A 19,193-nucleotide genomic window follows, 5' to 3' on the forward strand; every position below is an offset into this window, starting at 1 on the left:
CTCTGTGAACATTGGTAATGTCGGCGCACATCACAACAAGCACACAAACATTCACACACACACACACACACACACACACATATATACACGTGCACACACACATACACACACACACACACATACACACACACACACACATACATACACACACACACACTAACACACTCAAAAATACAATCCTCCAATTTTCAAGAAAGTTATAATCGCGGAGTCACAGTACAGCACATCAAATAGTTGGGCTAGAACGACTACGTTTTTTTCTTCTTTTCTTCCAAATCTTTATTCAAAGTGGCTCTATTCTTATGAAAATCAAATATGACTTATTGTTGTAATGTACTCTAATATTGTTGTGCTTTAATGTTTGAATATTCAACATCTTGAACCACACCGAGACGAGAAGACATTGCTGTCTTTAAGTTCGAATCTAAATAAGATTTTGTTTCTTGGATTTCCGTTTGTCCGTTGGCGAAGTTGAGAACGACATAAAGGACTATGATCATAGTAATGTTGGTTTATGTAGGCTTAATGCATTCTTACGAGCGTAGCGTGCGTATTCCAGTAGTTAGTGACCCTGCCGTCGGACCAAGAAGCCGTGAGTTTGAATCCCCGCACGTTACTGGAAAGGGTTGCAGTTTTGGAGGACGGGACATTAACCCTGGCCTCTACCAGGCCCCGTCTTATCGAAAATGGAGCTTCACTGTATAGCGGACTACCCTGTATAGCGGACTACCTTGGCCGATTTCTACTATTTTCCCAGCGATAGGACGGGGCCTGGCAGAGGCTACATCAACCCGTGGTCCACTGTTCATTGTGCTTGTCAAAAAGAGCCAGTGGAATTTCCTAGGTGCAATGAACCTGTAAGGACGGTGCATAGCGTCTGGCTTGACTCTTCTCTGTCCCGACCAGTGGCCGAAGAGTAGCTCTTCGGTAAGCTAAACTGGTTTGAGATCAATATTACCTTTTTTCGCAGCGTTTGCCAGGCAGATGTGGGAAAAGGGTACATTTAGTGCAATATGCCGGCTCCTGTTGGCTTGTGGAGTCCTTGTAATCACGGCCGTGATCTTCACCACCCAGCTCGATCCTGGACAAAAAGTAAGCCAGAAAGACTTCACTCATGTTCATGAGATGGAGACCTTTGTTAGGGCTATGCCATTGGCATTGTATTTCACAATATGCTTGTGGATTTATCAGGATTTCAGTCATGTAAGCTGTATTTGTTTTATATGTTGTACTAAGTTAACATGTGTCTCGATAATGATTATGACTTAATTGCACAACAATTGTATCGCTTACAGCGTGTGACAACATCCATTAGGCTAACTATAAACTACTATATAAGAGACTACTACTAGTAATTTGTAGTTTGGGATGAGACTATTTTCCCCATGATATCAAAGTTGTTCCTCGATTACAGGAGAAGGAAGATGGCGTGTTGATGGGAGCGAGCCTGATTAAGTTAGGCACCAGTACCCCATGGATGATGACAGCCTCTCAGAAAAACAGCTCGGTCATTGTCCGATCAACTGGACCCTGTGCACCATCGGGACGAACAGCGGCAGAATCGGCAACAAACACCAGACTGAGTGTAAACACAGGAGCCTTACCAACCACCGTCACTCCTCTGTACATGTCATCCACAGGTCAGCTGTCTTAATGAATAAATGATGATAACTTAAGGGTATGGCTACTGAAGGGAACATCCTGTGAATAGTGCATAATGTCTTCGCGAGTTCGATCCCGGCCATGACGTTCTCTGTTTAAACATTCATTTGTTCTTATTTTTGTCAATAATTCTTGTGTAGGAATGTAAACAAGTCTTATTCTTGCACAATTTTACAGGATTATCCTCAGGGTTAGGGCTAGGGTTAGGGTTAGGGTTAGGGTTAGGGTTAGGGTCAGGGTTAGGGTTAGGGTCGCGGTTGACCGGATCATGAGGTGTTATTCAGAAGGACCTGTCAACAGTGCCAAAACAATTCTTATAACATCCTGTCAATAGTGCCTTTTTATAATCGGCAAAAGCCTTCCGCTGCCTCCGTAATAACTTAATGCACAATAAATGTATAGCATACAGCGTTTGGCAAGTTTTACTACTCCACAACATTCGTAGCAGACTAAATTATGTTGTCTGTGATGAGACTGAATAGCAAGGTTCTTTTATTCACAACCAAGCATTTTTTACAAGGCTCTTGTAAAAATGCTTGGTTGTGAATAAAAGACCCTTACTATTCAGTCTTTCGCCAACCTGATGAAATTATTCACGGATGGGATGAGACTATTTACTAGCACATATCTATACACCCTTTGGTGAAATTTCTAACACTTGTATCATATCTACAATGCAGACATTATTACATGTCTTGATACGAAAATATGTAGATTTGACCAGTACACCATGAGGAGCGTCAACGTCACAATTACTCTGATACACAAGAGGCTAAATGAATACTGTGTGCACTCGTCATGAAGACTTGATTATTTATCACATTCATTTATTTCTGAAAATGATTTTGTAAGAAAACGTGATAGTTGGAAACGTTATGATAATTCCTGTTCGCAAACAAAGTGTGATGCATTTGTGACAGTCGTCATTATTTTGAGATATAAAAATTAGATAATTAGCTCGAGTTTCTCAAGACCATGTAGCCACATAGAAGTACAAACTTTGGACGTGAATTGTGCATGTCATTCAAGACAGAAGCCCCGGGGACTGTGCCTAAAAGGCAACTGAAAAGAAGTAATAGCAACTGCATGACAAGCTACTGAATCGTGATTTGGGGGAGCTGGTGACCATATAACTGTTAGTAACATTGATATTTTGTGCTTTCCTTCAACACAGGCATGGTTGGGTGTTCCGGACAGACCTGTGTGAAAAACTCTGCTTACAACTTCACCTGTTCCCATGGATGGACTGGACCAAACTGCCAGCAAGGTGACCGTTTCTTTTATCAGGGCTCAAACATTGTTTTAAACTCCTGTAACATTTTCTGTGTGTGTGATCTTTCAAAATATTTTCTGGCAAACATGGACGCTGTGTGAACAAACATGGCGGAAAAAAGGCACCTGCTCACCTCGATGGATTGGACAGAACTGTCTGCAAGGTGAGCACTTTTTGTCTAGTTTACAGTTATTTGAAACATGGTATGGAGAAGGCTTATGCATACAAATGTTGTAATCTAATGTCATCGCCCTCAAGTTTTGTTTTCTTTATCACACAGACATCAATGAGTGTGCCGAGAAATCCTGTCAACATGGACGCTGTGTGAGCAAAGATGACGGATACGCCTGTGCCTGTTCACCTGGATGGACCGGACAGAACTGTCAGCAAGGTCAGTACTTTTTGTCAAGTTTTTCTCTAGATAATTTGAAACATGGTATGAAGAAGGCTTCCCATAGCATGTTTACGTTGTAATTCAATGTCATCGCCCTTAAGTTTTGTTTCCTTTATCACACAGACATCAATGAGTGTTCTGGAAAACCATGCCAACGTGGAGGCTGTGTGAACAAAGATGGCGGATACACCTGTGTCTGCTTGCCTGGATGGACCGGACAGAACTGTCAGCAAGGTGACTGCATATCGTATTCAGACTAGAGATATATTTGGGGGGTTTTCCTCTGAAGTAAATAAAGACATACTGGGTGTTTCCCTTTTCTTTTTTTCACATTCTTTTAAATTTGTCCCACAGATATCGACGAGTGTACAGAATGGACTTCACAAAACTGTCAGCAATTCAGTGCCATCGCCAGTAACTCTTGTTTTCTTTGTCACCCAGACATCAATGTGTGTGTCGAGAAACTATGCCAACAGAACAAAGATGGCGGATACGTCTGTATCTGCTCAATTGGATGGACTGGACAGAACTGAATGTGTATCGTGCTTAGACTAGAAACGCCTCTGTGTTTTTCTCTGTAGTAAACAAATACATATACTGTGTGTTCAGTCTGTTGTCTAATGTCCTTCCACATTTGTCTCACAGATATCGACGAGTGTACAGAATGGACTGGACAAGACTGTCAGCAAGGTTAGTAGCACTTCTCTTATCTATCAGCCGGTACCAAGATTTGTCCCTTTAATAGTTGATGTAAAACCTGGTATGTGTGTACTGCATCCATATTTATTCGTGGGGAGGGGCCGGGGGTAAGGGTTTGAGGCCCGCGCCAACTTTCATGTCGCATAACGCCTGAACGGCTTATGCTAAAGCCATCAAACGTGATTTTTCCTGAAATTTCTTGGCAACAATGTCTAATTTCCGTTTCAGCAATGTAATTTTCATGCTTTTTGCTATGCCACACCTAGTTTCTTACATCAACTACATCTTATGAAATTTCATGTGACAACCTGAGCATCATAGCCGTCCCAAACTCAATAAGAGTTCGGAGACCTCATATCTCCATGAACTATTCTGTTTATGCAGATGACTTACACATTTACATAATATATGCTTGGTCATGAACACCTTTAACTAACTTACACATGTTGCAGTATTGACAGTCCTATTATTTACCACTTAGATGAATTATGGAACTTTTGTATTAATTATGCAAATTAGGAATTTATTTGCATAATTGGTATCCGTTGATGTTCCATCTGCCATAAACTACATGTTACATGTATTTGAGTCTTAGAATGGAAAACGCTGCAAATATAGATTTTCCTCATTAGTTATGTAAATTAAGTCCCAATTAGCATAATTAGCACTTCATTATGTACATCTCTGTCTAAGCTACTTGCATACTAAATATCATGGAAATTCGTCGTTCCTTTGTTCAGTTATTCTCATTAGAAGATTTTCACAAAAACGCCCCTGCAACCTACACCACTTCTTTATTACATCACAAGCTATCTACCACCCAACAATCAAGACCATAGCACGTCCAGGTGAAAAGATACAAAAATTGAAGTTCTGCTGCAGTACCAAGGTCACATACCAGGGGGGCCAAAATCGACCATGAATTTCGGCTCCACAACACCCACCCACATATCAAATATCATTGTAATCCATCAAGACGTTCTTGAGTTATGCTGACTACAGTAGTGCGGAAACACAAACACACACACTACACACACACACGCGCGCGCGCACACACACACACACACACACAGACAGACACAAAGACACACACTAAAACTATATCTCCATTTTTCATGGAGATAATAACTCTCTTTTTAAATGCCATCAACCAGGAGAGTGCCGGGTGGGAGATGGAGCATCCTACCGAGGAGCAGTCTCTGTGACCGAAACAGGCAAAACGTGTCAACGCTGGGACAGTCAGACACCTCATGAACACGACAACGCACCTGCTGATAAACCATCATCCGGACTGGAGCAGAACTACTGCCGGAATCCGGACGGGTATACTGGACTTTGGTGCTACACCACGGATCCCCGTACTAGATGGGAACTGTGTGACGTACCAGTCTGTGGTAAGGTCTGATTATGTAACCTTAGTTCTGTGTTATGATCTCCTTTATCTGTATTTACTTTTAAATCTGCTCCGACGATGTTTCAATGTTTTCATGCACATCATCCAATATAATTTGATACTTGAGATTTCACGGTGCATTGTGTGCACCGTACAATTGTACGGTGCATTAACGTTACGTTGTTTCGATACGTTATCACATCGTTTATCGTAACGAAATAACGTCACGTCCCTGCAATATAACACCTGTTCCTGCTCATAAGGATGGACTGGACAGAACTGTCCGCAAGATGAACAAGCCCTTCTTGAGTTATTCCCTTTCAAAGTCTGAAGCAAAACCTGCTCCTGCAGATCCAAAAAAGCTACTAGGGGGCCAAAACCTATACCGCTTACTCTCTGTCCAAAGAGCTATCTACCACTAAAAAATCAGGACCATAGCATGTCCAGATCACGAGATATCGAAACAGGAAGTCCCGCTTCAGTACCTTAACAAGCCGCTTGGGGACCCAAAATCTAATAATTTCCATGTCTCATCAAGACCTACCCACCTACCAAATCTCAAAACAATCCATCCAAGCTTTCTTGAGTTATGCTGTTTGTTACAAACACACACAAACACACAAACGCTACCCTCTGCATAACCTTCTCGGCGAAGGTAATAACCCTTGTTCTTAGACTGGAAATAAATGTGTGTTGTCATCTGTAGGAGAGACATACTGGGTGTTTCTCTTTCCTAAATGTCTTCCACACTTGTCTTGCAGATGTCAACGAATGTACAAGGCAGCCGTGCCAACATGGACGCTGTGTGAACAAAGATGGCGGATACAAATGTATCTGCTCTCCTGTATGGACTGGACAGAACTGTAAGCAAGGTGAGCACTTTCGTCAACTTACCAAGTTTTTCTCCAGTTAATTATTCTCTAAAAGATTGGCTTGGCCAAGAACTCGTAAAACTCGACTACAGGAACACAAAGCCAGGTACATAACTATGACACATATCAAGCATGATGGCAGAAGGGAATATTGTGTTGCATCTGTGGCAACATTTCCGTATCAACATTTCCTTGTAAAAAAAAACGTCGGAAACAAATGTATCTGCTCACGTGCACCTAGATTGACTGGACAGAATTGTCAGCAAGGTGTCCTAGTTTCTCTTGCTCACATAGGCAGTATTACATTTCTTTTAGAGTTGAATATAGATATAAGATGCTTCGTAAGTATGTCAATTTATTGGAAAAAAACTTCCCAGCTTCTTTTCAGGCTTAAGACCAACAGATAGAGAGAAGCACACCTGACTTCGGCACCACAATTAGGCTAAAAGCCGGGATTGGAGTTGAATCATTTCAAGAAGTTGATTTCTCTAGAAGCGTCACCCAGATTTGATGGTAACGCAGTCCTTTATGATTGTTCCTTTCAGGCCCTGGGTGGACCGAATACAGTAACCATTATTACAAGCTGATGAAAGACAAAGTCAGCTGGAATACAGCAAAGTCGAAGTGCGAGCGTGTTGGCGCAAATCTGGCATCTGTGAAGGACCAAGGAGAGAACAACTTCATCAAGGATCTAATCGTTGGTGGTAGGTAATAAACAGCTTTGTCGCCAGTGCTGAAGGATGTTTACAGCTCTAAGGTTTTATCCTAACATAAAAGACTACATGACACTGCTTTTATTACAGCAACATCACATATTTCGCTTTTGTTAACACTCTTTTATGTACAAGAAATGTAGCTCTGGTACACAAAACATTTTTCATCATTTTCTGCATCAAAATAAATTGGCAAGGAAAATTGATCATGGACAATCGATAAAGAATACTTAACATCTCTAAAGATAGCTGACAGCTTCGGTATTGTTGTCAATTCATGATAGTCTCAGTCAATTCTTGCCATTGAGCCGCACCGAAATAAGCCCACAGAAGATGTTATGTTAACTGATAAAACGACTTTATGATGTGTCCTACCACTTATGAGAAATTGCAGATATCAAAATTACTTACCAGACACAACAATCCTATACCAAAAGGATCAGTGTCAAATCAAACTCCATTGCAAGTAAAGCAAATCACGTTACCATCTGATTGCAGCCCCTAAAGGCCGTGTCCCGTATGTCTGGCTCGGACTGCACAAAGTCGGAAAAAAGTGGATGTGGACGGATGGATCACAGGTCACCTACACTAACTGGGCTCCCGGAGAACCAAACGACAGCTGGTGGCAATCTAAGTTCCGTGGAGAGAATTGTGGCGGCGTGTACTCCAAGGTCTGTTTTTGTTGCCTTTGTTTTAGTAAAATAGACATTGCGTCTTTAGTCCACCAGTCAGTGGCCATCCATGGAACACTATTGTAACTTTCATCAGTTGAGATGGGAAAATCACAATACGATTTCTTGGGGAACCATGGTCATTTTGCAGTTAAAGTTTGCCAGGAATGGCTCTTCAAAAGGAATACCATTGTGATGGTTTACAGCGTTATCACTACGTATAGTAGATGATATATTAGTATATCATCGTCACTATATTGAAAAATCGAGAACAAGACTCAGGATAAAGTAACAGTTGTCAGAAACTTGCCACCCAAAAGATGTTAATCAGAAAGTTTATAAAACATGCTTTTTTATTGCTTTTCTTACGCAAAAGAATATCCATCGAACTCCAAACCTTCTCTCGTTTTATATATATATATATATATATATATATATATATATATATATATATATATATATATATATATATATATATATATATAGATAGATAGATAGATAGATAGATAGATAGATAGATAGATAGATAGATAGATAGATCAATAGATAGATAGATAGATAGATAGATAGATAGATAGATAGATAGATAGATAGATAGATAGATAGATAGATAGATAGATGGATAGATAGATAGATAGATAGTTAGATAGATAGAGATAGATAGATATAGATATGTCCACAAATAATAAGAGGGAAACTAAAAAATGCCCAAGTTAGTAGAAATCTACACAATAATGACTGTGACTTTTTTGTGCATGTGACGATTTTACAGACCGGAAAGAAATGGGGTGCCCGCTTGTATAGCGAGCGGGGACAGTGGAACGACAATACCTGCAGCTGGAAATACCCTTACGTCTGCGAGCGTCCAAAATAAGGACAGTGCCATCAAAGCGGCAAAGAAGATCCAACAAAAACAGTGAAGACAGAATCGGATTAAATCAAGGGAAGTCATTCTTGAGCCAGTCAGGGTGCCTCTTTCACGGGTGATGGAACCCTGAGATGATGATGATTCTGTAGACCTTCTGTGTAACAAAATGAAACTTAGAACTCTAGAACTAAAATTCTAGAACTTGGACGAATAGTGGTTCAATCATCTTTTTATTGCCACACTGTAGGGAGCATGAGCACATCATGAGTAGATGTCACAAAGCACCGGTGTGTTAACTCAGTTTGAGACATAACACATATAATAATTTATGATTTTTTTAATGTTACGCTCTATATCTTAACTTGTTCTGAAAGAACCCTCAGACATAAAGCTCTTCATGGTATTGACATCACTGTCCTTTGACACTGGTATTGTCGCATATATTTTATGAGTATCAGGCAAAAAGCACGATTGCTTGTGTAACAATTCTGCTCAAAAACATAAATATAAAACAAGATTAAAACACAATGTCAATATACATACATGAATACAAAATGGATATAAGAAAACTGAATGTAAACAAGACAAGTTGGTGGCCTTTCAATTACGAGAATCTACTTGTACAGTGAATGAACGTGCGGACTTTAACACTATTGACGCGTTCGTCTTCTTAATTAGAATTAGATGGAAATAGACTGGCCTTGTGTTTTTTTTTTCTAATTGTTTACTAGTATTTCATTGTTTATTTTACATAAGACAAGTAATTATAATGAGCAGAAATGATGATACAACTGGTCAAGGGGGGCCAGAAGCTTGAAAATTTAAATGTTGACCGTCCTTTGTCAAATTAACATTGAACTATCATTCTAGCGCAAATGTGCGTATCAAATATGTCTTTGTAGAGTTAAGCAGAATTCTAGATCTACAATGTAACAAAGGAATCCGCCTTTGTAAATTTGTGAAAATTACTAGTTTCTAGTATGTGTAGGACGTATGTGTAGGACATGTTTATACAAACTTCTGATGATGCAGGGTAGTACAAAGAGCCAATGGCATTGCATAGACTGGTATAACGATGTTCATGCAGAACCTTAGCTGCTTTATAATATTTCTGTGCATATCTAACTGATATAAGTATTCATATTTCTTGGCTATATATGCTATTACATACAGTCTTGTTTCATTACTTTAAGTACAAATTATATTTTGATTTGTATAATGTTGCATTGACCTCTGACCCCTCACGCTCTGATTTACATTTCACATTCTTTTTCTGTTGATCCAAATGGATATCTAGTTACATATCTCAGTTGCTATATTTGTTTCATTTAAAAAATATTTTGGTGGACTCCAGGAAGAACAGTGAATATCATATCCTTAATGAAGAGATGAATAAAACTAAACCAACCCAAAAAGTATCATGACATATCATAACAAATATAATTTTAAGTACAAGTAATGATAATTAGCATCTTGAACTCTTGTAACATCGTAGTATATATAAGAAGTGCGCAATGAAGTAGACAATATTGTGTATTATCAGTACTGGATGTGACTTGTGAGAGTGAGAAGGTAATAGATATGAACTGAGTCATCAGTGACGTCACAGCTGTATTGCACATTTCTTGTATGCGATTTTCTGGTGAAATGGTTATGGCTCAAAAAAGAAGGCCGACCGCTTGTTTTAGAACGTTTTATTATTTATTATAGTACAAAAGATTATCACTCATCCAGGCTCTGTGTGCTGCTGTCGGATACATTCATTTTCACATTCTCTATCCAACCAGAACATATATGTCATCTAACATAGATATTTTGAAATACAACGGATATTAACCACAATATCATTCAAAAAAGTGATCTTCTTCAAAATTGTATAGAATTTCCATTTGACAGATATCAATGTCACTCAAGAATTCCCAACGTAGCTGTCCATAATATTTACAATTTATACATTTTATACCACCGTCCTCGGTATAAACAAGACACTTGCATTGTCCACCTTTGGTGAAACTTTTTTCAGACACTCACGGGAAACATATGTCTATCCAACACATCCTACTTTGTAGGTTCTTTTATTTTGCAAAGACACACTGTCTTTTGCTAAAAACTAGGTGGAACATGCAAGCAGTGATCTCTTCAATTATTTCTGGATTTAAAATTCCTCTTAACAACAAATATGGAAAAATACAATAGTATGGTTTTGTCTAATGTTCGTTTAAGGTTAGCTGTCACTTTATATGGTGATCATACCACACACTTAAGGGCGGTTTCAAAAATATATCGTCGCATTCTACCTAGCTAAATAATGAACCAACACCTTAGTACGTAACGTTACAAATATGATAGCTTCGTTACAATGACATGTAGATAAAATATATCATAGCCACCATCTTTGCGTATACATATCAATCTATATCTATCTATATCTATATCTATATCTATCTATATCTATATATATATATATATATAAATATGTATACGCAAAGATAAATATATATATATATATATATATATATATATATATATATATATATATATATATATATATATATATATATATATATATATATCGTGTGCATATGATATCATCAGGAAAAAAGTGCAGAGATCGATAGAGTTTCCTGTGGCCTCTTTGATTTTATAGCCTTCTCTTAAATATAGCCAGTCTACACGGATACACCAAACTGATAATTTTACAAGAAACCTACATTTAAAAAATCGTACATTTATGATACACATCTGAAATGGTCGAAAGTATGGTATTAGCTGTACCTCGGGCCACTTGACATTTTCTATTTGTTGTTGGAGTACAAAGTACGGCACATCATAGGTGCAGTACCCTGGAGTTCAGCCTTGATAAATCTTGTTAGCTTCGGTCCGCTCCCATCATTGCTAGCCAAAGTAAACAAGGCTGGACTACAGTACTCTCCAAGCAGAGGAATGTGTCGGCTGATTTTTGACGTGTTTTCAGGCGTTTTTGTAGGGCTTTCTTTTTTTGTCATTTTTTTCATCGCACCAACCAATACATTTGTGGGTTGGTGAGAAAGCCCGCCAAAAACGCCTAAAAACTCGTCGAAAACCAACCGACCCACTCCTCTGCTTGGAGAGTAGGACTCCAGGCTATAGTTGCAGTAGGTAATGTTACTCTAGAAGGCCTGCCGTGTCCGACTCGGTGTGTGTGTTATCCCCTTGCGACGAGTTCACGGCTGATATCCGCGCCATGTCAATGTAAGCTTGCTGATTGGCCCAAGGGTTGTTAGGCGTGGTCGGGCTGCCTGGATACGGCGGTGGAGCTTCTGTTGAGAATAAAAGCATGGCATTTTTAGAATATATGAGAATAGCTTAGAAGAAGAAAAAAAACAAGGATGCCAAGTATATCAAGAACTTTTAACAGCAATCACCAACCATGACCTCATCAACCTATGTACTGACATTAAAAGCAACATATACGAAAGTTGTAAGATGGCTTCGTCGAGCGCTAATCTAAAAAAATTATCATCATCTTGGCCAGCTGTTAGGACTGGGCACGTACGTACTCCTTTTAATCAACTCTATAGTCTTATCCCGTGGCGAGTTTAACTTTTAGTATTTTGTACGCGGTGGACATCAAAGAGAAGATCTTGTGCTGGAGCAATTGAAACTGTTTGAAAATATCGTAGACAAACCTTGCATGTAGCCTTGTGGTGTTGGGGAGTAGGGCGGCGGTGCCATGGGCTGGGCGGGAGGCATGGGAGGTGGCGCCGACTGCGACAGCCTTCCAGCCAGCCTCTCAAGCATTACCAGGGGGTTTGAGAATTCTATCAAGTCAACCTGGCGAGAGAGGAGAGATGATAGAGAGCTTTGTCAAATCATCATCATCATCATCATCATCATCATCATCATCATTACATCATCATCATCATCATCACATCATCATCATCATCATCATAACTTTGTACACTTGCAATCATAGATCCTTTACATGGCCATGGGTTCCAGTGAATTGTTGACATATGACCCAGACTATCGGTTCACCCATTGAGGTTCTGACGAAGAGAAAAACAACAGCAGTTGACTTGTCCAAGTTGTCCTACCTTCCCTTGAAGGTCCACCCGGACGTCGTTGCATCCGCAGAAGAACTTGCAGCCGGAACCGCTAGAGGGCGCTTGTGGGCGACCAGCGATGAGCAGTGACGCACCCGAACACCTGAAGGCTGCGTACATCCCCTCCTCGCCCAGCACGTCGCGGTAGAACTGCTTTATCACAGCGTTTAGACTGATCTGTGTAGGAAAATTACAAAAACAGTTGTTGAAAAGTTGTTGAAAAAGATAGAAGAAACTTTTCCGTTTTACCGCGCTTTTCACAACTTCGCTCAACACAAAAAGTTCGGAAACTTCATTTGATCAATCATATCTTCCTTCATACTTTATCAATTGTGTAGTATTAAGTATCATCGGCAAGCATATCTACTTTCTTCATTTCAATTTACAGTGATACCACATTTGTCATAATCATACACTCAAAGGTTCGACCAGCAGAGCTGACTATTTGTTTCTTTGTTTGTACTGCATACCCAGTAAACCGCCGCATGGCGTAACTCGCCAGGTTTCCATGTTCCCATCGATCACATGATTCCATTCAGCTTCCATTTTGATTTTTTCTTACCTTCATGTCGAACTTCTTCCCCTCCAACATCTTCTCGTAGGCGAGCTCGAAGCCTTGGTCCAGCTGTCTCCTGATGTACGGGTGACGGGTGTTCACCATCAACATGAAACTCGCTGTACACACATAAAAACAACATGTTAGGGTGTCCGAACTTTTTTTCTGGATATTCATAAACGTACTGCGTATCTAAGTATATATGCCCGTGCTACTTACTAATATATCATCAACGTAAACCTTATTGTACACACATGAAATCAACAACATGTTAGGGTCTTTTGAAATTGTATTTTTAGGACAAACTTCATAAACGTACGCATACGCTTCTTGATATATTTCTCTTGAAGATATCTAAGATTTGTTGCTTGCTGCAATCTATGATTTTATGATCTAACGGAAATTCAAGTTTACACCACAATATCACAAATTTCCCAGTTACTATTAAGGTTTTTATGTAGGAAGAATTGCATGTTTCTAGCTATAATTGGACTCACAAAACCGACTGAATTCGAAGGTCCTCATCTGGCGACTTACGATGGACGAACATCGTCATCATCGGCTCTAACGCTAGCCTCTCTAAGGAACTGCACCCGGATATATATCCCGCTTTAACATCAATCTGTACAAAAAAAAAAGGAAGCTCAGATATCTCACCTTTCAGATGTTTGGTGACCCTGACGATGACGTAGTGGTTGGTGCTGCTCCTGCACGCGTCCGCCTGCATCCAGAGAGGAGCGCCGACTAGCCGTTCCCGCAGGGACTGCAGCGCCTCTGCTGACTCCACGCGGATTTTCCTGGAGAACGGGTGGCATCAGCAAATTGTTAGGAAAGGACCAATACCCTACATGTATCTATCTACAGAGGGCATCAGTTTGTTTTCAAAACAGTTTCCAATTTCGCAAGTTAGTTATGTTGATTTCTCTTGCGTTGCTAACCGTGATTTTTTTTTCATCTCATCCTATCTATCCCTTATAGCGATCCTCAGTCTCTAACTATTGACCGTTGGGCAACATAGAAGATCTGGTAACCATCTTTCTCCACCCTTCTCGGTTTTCTGTTCTTTTTCATGTTTCTTTTATTGTCATGCCTTTCCACCCTCTGATATTGTCATCTCTTCTTTTCTGTTGCCTACAATACCCCTCTTTCTTCCTCCTTGAAACATACTTTATTTGATTCGATACTCAGATATTAGTGACATGCAGTCAAACCTGTACAAGTGATCATGAATTAAGGATCACTTGGCCAATGCGACCACTTTTGGTGCACGTGGTCCCTTAGCAATTTTCCCCATCGACACAAGCATTAAGAACCCTATCTATAGTGACCACCTGTCCACATAAAACAGGTTCTATCGGTCCCCCGAGTGGTCTTCTTGGGCAGTTTTTGATTGCAGCTATATCGCTATAAAGATATTTGATTCTGAAAAAAAAGTCCTTTGGCTTGAGATGCCTCGAACACGTTATAAAATGCACTACAACAGCCTCATTACTCAGATGGGTACCTACTTGCACCCTCCTGAAAGCAGGACCCCTATCGCTAGATTCGTGGGCGGCTCACTCGCGTAGGGGCACTGCTCTTTAGCCCCGGTAGACACGGTTCTGGCGCCGTCGCCAACAAAACAGCTTCAGCCAATCAGAGGGTTTGCTAAACCTCATTTTGAGCAAAGCCGCAAAGGACGCTGGGAAGCTATCTGTCAATCAGGTTACGTCTCACATCGTTACTTCAGGTTCAGAACAAATTAACCGCCAAATTGTGCTAAGTAAGGATAGCTCATTAATTATTGTCAGTAACGTCGCCAGAACCGTGTCTACCGGGGCTAAAGAGCAGGGCCCCTACGCGAGCGAGCCAACGAATCGAGCGATAGGGGTCCTGCTTTTAGGAGGGTGCTTACTTGCTGTATAATGATATGTCTTTAAAACGTACCTCCCCAGTCTGTTGGCGAACACAGGCAAGTCCACGCACACGTTAGCCATCTGCGGATCGTGCACGATCTTCCTGGTACCCGGGTCCACCACGAACGTGCTTCTGGGCAGGTTTCTGAGGAAGTTCTGCATGATAGCGGCTCCCACCATCATGTCGTCCTCCTGACGTTGGGGCGGGACGGGGGCGCCATACACTACTGACATCCTGGTGCAAGAGTTGTGGCTTTCCTGAAATTACAACGCAAAACATTCAATTACAAAAATCAATCTAAGACTTAATCTAAGGGGGTTAAAAAAATTCTGTGGTATTTTTCTATCAGTTGGATCAAAATAAAGTTACTTTATCTAGTTCCACACCATAACTGAATCACGATTTTATCATCCTTTACCATACCCCCGCCCCTTTTAAACAAGGGCGGAGTATGGATACCCAGGTCTGGTAAACTAGCTAGGATGGCACCCTGGCCATCTTTATCTATTCAAAAGAGTGATATTTATCATTTAACGTGAACCTTGAAATTACCACTGGGCCATTCGCAGGCTTCATACCTTAAGAGCCCACAAGTTAAGTATCTTGTGAATAGTCATAATACATTGTAACGACGGAACTGCACAATAATAGGATTAACTTTGTCCTCCCACCGAACTGAATGGAGGAGTCGAGGTTGTTACGCTTAATACACTGGTAATGGTGGGCCGGACGATATATTTCATTGTTTACATTAAAAAAATTTTTTTTTCTTTATCTAGATCTCTTACATTCATTTTTATGGACCGTACATAAGCTGTCTTCTGAACTGAGTGACAAAGACAAGATAGTTATAAGATTTCTAAGTAACTCTTCTGTTTTGACGTCATCCATTTCAATGACTAGTCACATATCCATTCTTTTCAGTCTCGATGTTTGTTGTGATGCACTCAACTGTAAAAGAAAGAGATCCTACCCTCGGGCATAACAAAAAACCCAGACACATACGTACACGTTAGTAATTAGTGAAGTATGACATTACAAGCGACACTAGAGTTTATCCATTGCTTATCTGTATAAAAAAGGTAATCTTTTGGTCGTTGTATATGTACGTGTTATTACTCTATGGGTATTGGGTACCCTGTATTCTCTTTGTGTAACTTTCTGACAACTGAAACAGGTCCGACATGTTAGTCACCCCCCAACTGACCTTTGCATTGTTACGAGCCTGTCCATGCTTTGAGTTCAAGAAACAGACAACAAACTGTATTAAAACACAAAATTAAAAGGCTGGAGGTATTTGCATAGTCTCAATTGAATAGCCTCAAGCATAATTTTGTAATCTACATAATCTTTATAACTGACGAAATGAAGTTCAGATTACTATTGTAAGTGAAATCAACACTCCCCCGAACCCCAACTCCAGTCGTTATTTGCCTTTAATCAACGTTAACGGCTTCGGGGCAATGCTAGATTTGAAAGGTCACGACGGCGACCGAATAAAGTTGTCTCTGCGTCGATAGATATGGATTTTGATATTCCTATCAAATACAGTTTATTCCTACAGTGTAGGACTGTGTTGCCATTGGGCGGAGGGTCCATTTTGTATTCTTGTTCCGTTCCAGCCACCCCCTCGTAAAATGTGTATCTATCTATAATTCAAAATATTTCCAAGTTAATGATTCGATGACTGTGTGAAAGTTCAATAGTCTGTGCCAGTCTCGGTTGGGAACGATTTAACGGAGTGGATGATTTGCCCTAGGGGAAAACCGTAGATTCTCTGGTCAGCGAACTCCAAACTGACAAATTATGCCCCTTTTCGGCATGTTCTTGCTATCTATTCCACCATAAAAGCAGTCTTTAGTGAAGTAGAGAACATAAAGAAATTGACAACAACAACCAAATCGGACTTACATAACGTTACTGATACACAGACACTTGTAAGAGCTGAAAACCATTACGTCATTTATTTACTATTTACTATGACGTCATATATTTAGAAAGTCGTGCTTGGACGACAACCTTCCTTCTCGGAGTGGTTGACACAGGACAAATTCGCTTCATGTCGACGCCTCTTTCTTTATTTCAATTTTCATATTTGAACTCATTTGCTTCTAAAGTCAACAATATTCCAAATTCATCCAAATGTCGTCCCATAACTAGGTGGTCGTGGGGAAGGCACATCTAAAGCTATGGACAGCCAAAGTTTGTGTTACTAGAAACTTGGAAGCACTCGGAAACCACAAGCCGTTACTGCGAAACTGTCTGGGAGGGAAAGTTCAATGATAGAACAGAAGGTCATACAGTTTGATAAGATTAGACCTATTCATGCGTTAAAGGTCAATTTTACAGTAGTGTAACCGTTACATCATACGTAGTTCTTGATTTTAAGTCTCAAAAGTCTTAATTTGGTTCATTCCTTCTCATGTGAGCCAACAAACGCGAGCAGTTATATCCGCTTTATGGTATAACCGTCACTAACCGAACGTACTTTCTCTCACATGTTCCTGCCTTCTGTACATGTTGTTTATCACGTTTACACCTCAACACACATTCATGTGTACATGGTACAGTTTTTAAGGCAGTGATATAGATACTACAGTGGCAACACGCTTGCCAAACGTGTGACTTCCTGTCGTATTCTTAAGTTCCGAGTAACTAGCCCGCGGGTCGTTGTATCATAGATATCGGCAGTGACGTAAAAGTGAGACTCTAGTCGGCACATGTTACTCTTAACTGACACAGGTGGCCAAACTTCTTAAGTTTAGTTCTTACTAGAGATGATATTTCAGTGACAACAGGAAAGAGCTAACCCTTAAGGAAGTATTAACAATCGGGAAAGTTCGCTACGTACCACAACAGTGAAGAATGCCTCACCAGACAGACGACGTAACTCACCTATTAAATCTCCGATCGGCGAAAGTATGCCCAAAAGTTCTCCTTGTTGCTCCAAGGAAACCTTAAGAACCGTAGAGGGACGAACTTAAGGGTTGTCGACAGCAGCTTTGGGTAGAATTAACAACGATCGGCGTGGTATCGTTCCCCTTTTCTCAGTTTGCAGTGCGAGAGTAGAAATGGCGGACCTACGTAGTGTTTAGTATTCTATACAATGATCACACCCAGGTCGAACAAGTCGGACAACTTCCTCTTACGTCACTAAGGGGGCGGAGTCTATTCTTAGTCGGGGTTCCCATAGTTCTCAGGAAACCCACTAGACAATACTACTTATGGACTTCTTGGATAACCAGGAAATCAATTGTTTCAAGATGTCGCAGTTTACGTACACGTACACTAATACCTGGCCCGACTGTTACTGTTGAGTAATATCATAATCATCCCTTTTGTATTATTTTAAATCAAACAGGGCCCAGCCAATGAGAAGAGAAAGCACCCTTGTAAAACAAATAAATGAACAAATAAGGAGTTTATTTCAAGCTCGCTAACTTTACCATCTAAAGTTGTGTTGGCAGTTACTCATGACGTAGAGAAATATGTTCTGAATTTTGGAACTTCCTTCCTTATTGGATCCTGTCCATACCTATTCTCCAAGCAGAGGTTTCGGTCGAGTGGGGTAGGAGTGTCCGGGATTTTTTTACGTTCCTCTTCCTTCGCGAAGAAAAAATCCCGGACACTCCTACCCCACTCGACCGAAACCTCTGCTTGGAGAATAGTCCAAACCACCGTCAACAACACTTCTGTTGATCAAACATAACTACTGTATATGCAATTGCATGTTAACTCTTGAGCCTTCTGATTTCGACCTTAGATATAGAGTAGTCCAAGGGTATTTTCCAAACCCACCATTATTTGCGAGAGTTGATTAAGAATAAGAGCAAAGAGAATACGCAATAATGCTACTGTGTCTGTAATTCTGGAGTTAGACATTCAAAGGATTCTCTCTGGTAATAGTTACCACGTAAAATAGGTCCTGAACTACAAACAGTACCCTCGACCCCGATAGTTCAACCCCTGGCCCAGACTATACTGGTCAAACATAGCATCCGTTGCAGGCTTCTCCCACCGGTGATTTTTCAACTTATCGGGCCAGACTCTTTGGCAGGGGGGCCGTATCTGCTTTGAGACCGTATCTGCTTGAGGCCCCGTATCTGCTTGG

At 40.4% G+C, this 19,193-nt stretch overlaps 1 protein-coding gene and 1 long non-coding RNA gene across 2 annotated transcripts; one reads left to right on the top strand and one right to left on the bottom strand.

The window, feature by feature from the left end:
* The first annotated feature begins 6,842 nt into the window (after positions 1 to 6,842).
* Positions 6,843 to 10,023, top strand: LOC136436869 (uncharacterized). The gene is made up of 3 exons (XR_010756101.1): positions 6,843 to 6,997; positions 7,505 to 7,677; positions 8,450 to 10,023. It is a non-coding gene; the product is annotated as an uncharacterized lncRNA (long non-coding RNA).
* A 1,659-nt stretch (positions 10,024 to 11,682) lies between these two features.
* LOC136436871 (uncharacterized) lies at positions 11,683 to 18,183 on the bottom strand. Its single transcript, XM_066431249.1, has 7 exons — positions 17,978 to 18,183; positions 15,113 to 15,339; positions 13,844 to 13,983; positions 13,193 to 13,305; positions 12,622 to 12,807; positions 12,214 to 12,358; positions 11,683 to 11,844 (listed from the first exon to the last, which is right to left on the bottom strand). Exons 2-7 carry the CDS (start codon positions 15,313 to 15,315, stop codon positions 11,690 to 11,692), a joined length of 942 nt encoding a protein of 313 aa, XP_066287346.1. The 5' UTR covers positions 15,316 to 15,339; positions 17,978 to 18,183; the 3' UTR covers positions 11,683 to 11,689.
* Between the last annotated feature and the right edge of the window lie 1,010 nt (positions 18,184 to 19,193).

Source organism: Branchiostoma lanceolatum, chromosome 6, assembly GCF_035083965.1.
Source record: "Branchiostoma lanceolatum isolate klBraLanc5 chromosome 6, klBraLanc5.hap2, whole genome shotgun sequence".
Classification (NCBI taxonomy): domain Eukaryota; kingdom Metazoa; phylum Chordata; class Leptocardii; order Amphioxiformes; family Branchiostomatidae; genus Branchiostoma; species Branchiostoma lanceolatum.

Excerpts from the sequence above, each read along its gene's own strand:
- LOC136436871 (XM_066431249.1), bottom strand. The coding sequence starts at position 15,315 with ATGTCAGTAGTGTATGGCGCCCCCGTCCCGCCCCAACGTCAGGAGGAC. Across the intron at positions 12,359-12,621 it reads GGGTGGACCTTCAAGGGAAG|GTTGACTTGATAGAATTCTC; the intron begins GTAGGACAACTT and ends CTCTCTCGCCAG. Across the intron at positions 11,845-12,213 it reads ACCACAAGGCTACATGCAAG|AAGCTCCACCGCCGTATCCA; the intron begins GTTTGTCTACGA and ends TATTCTCAACAG.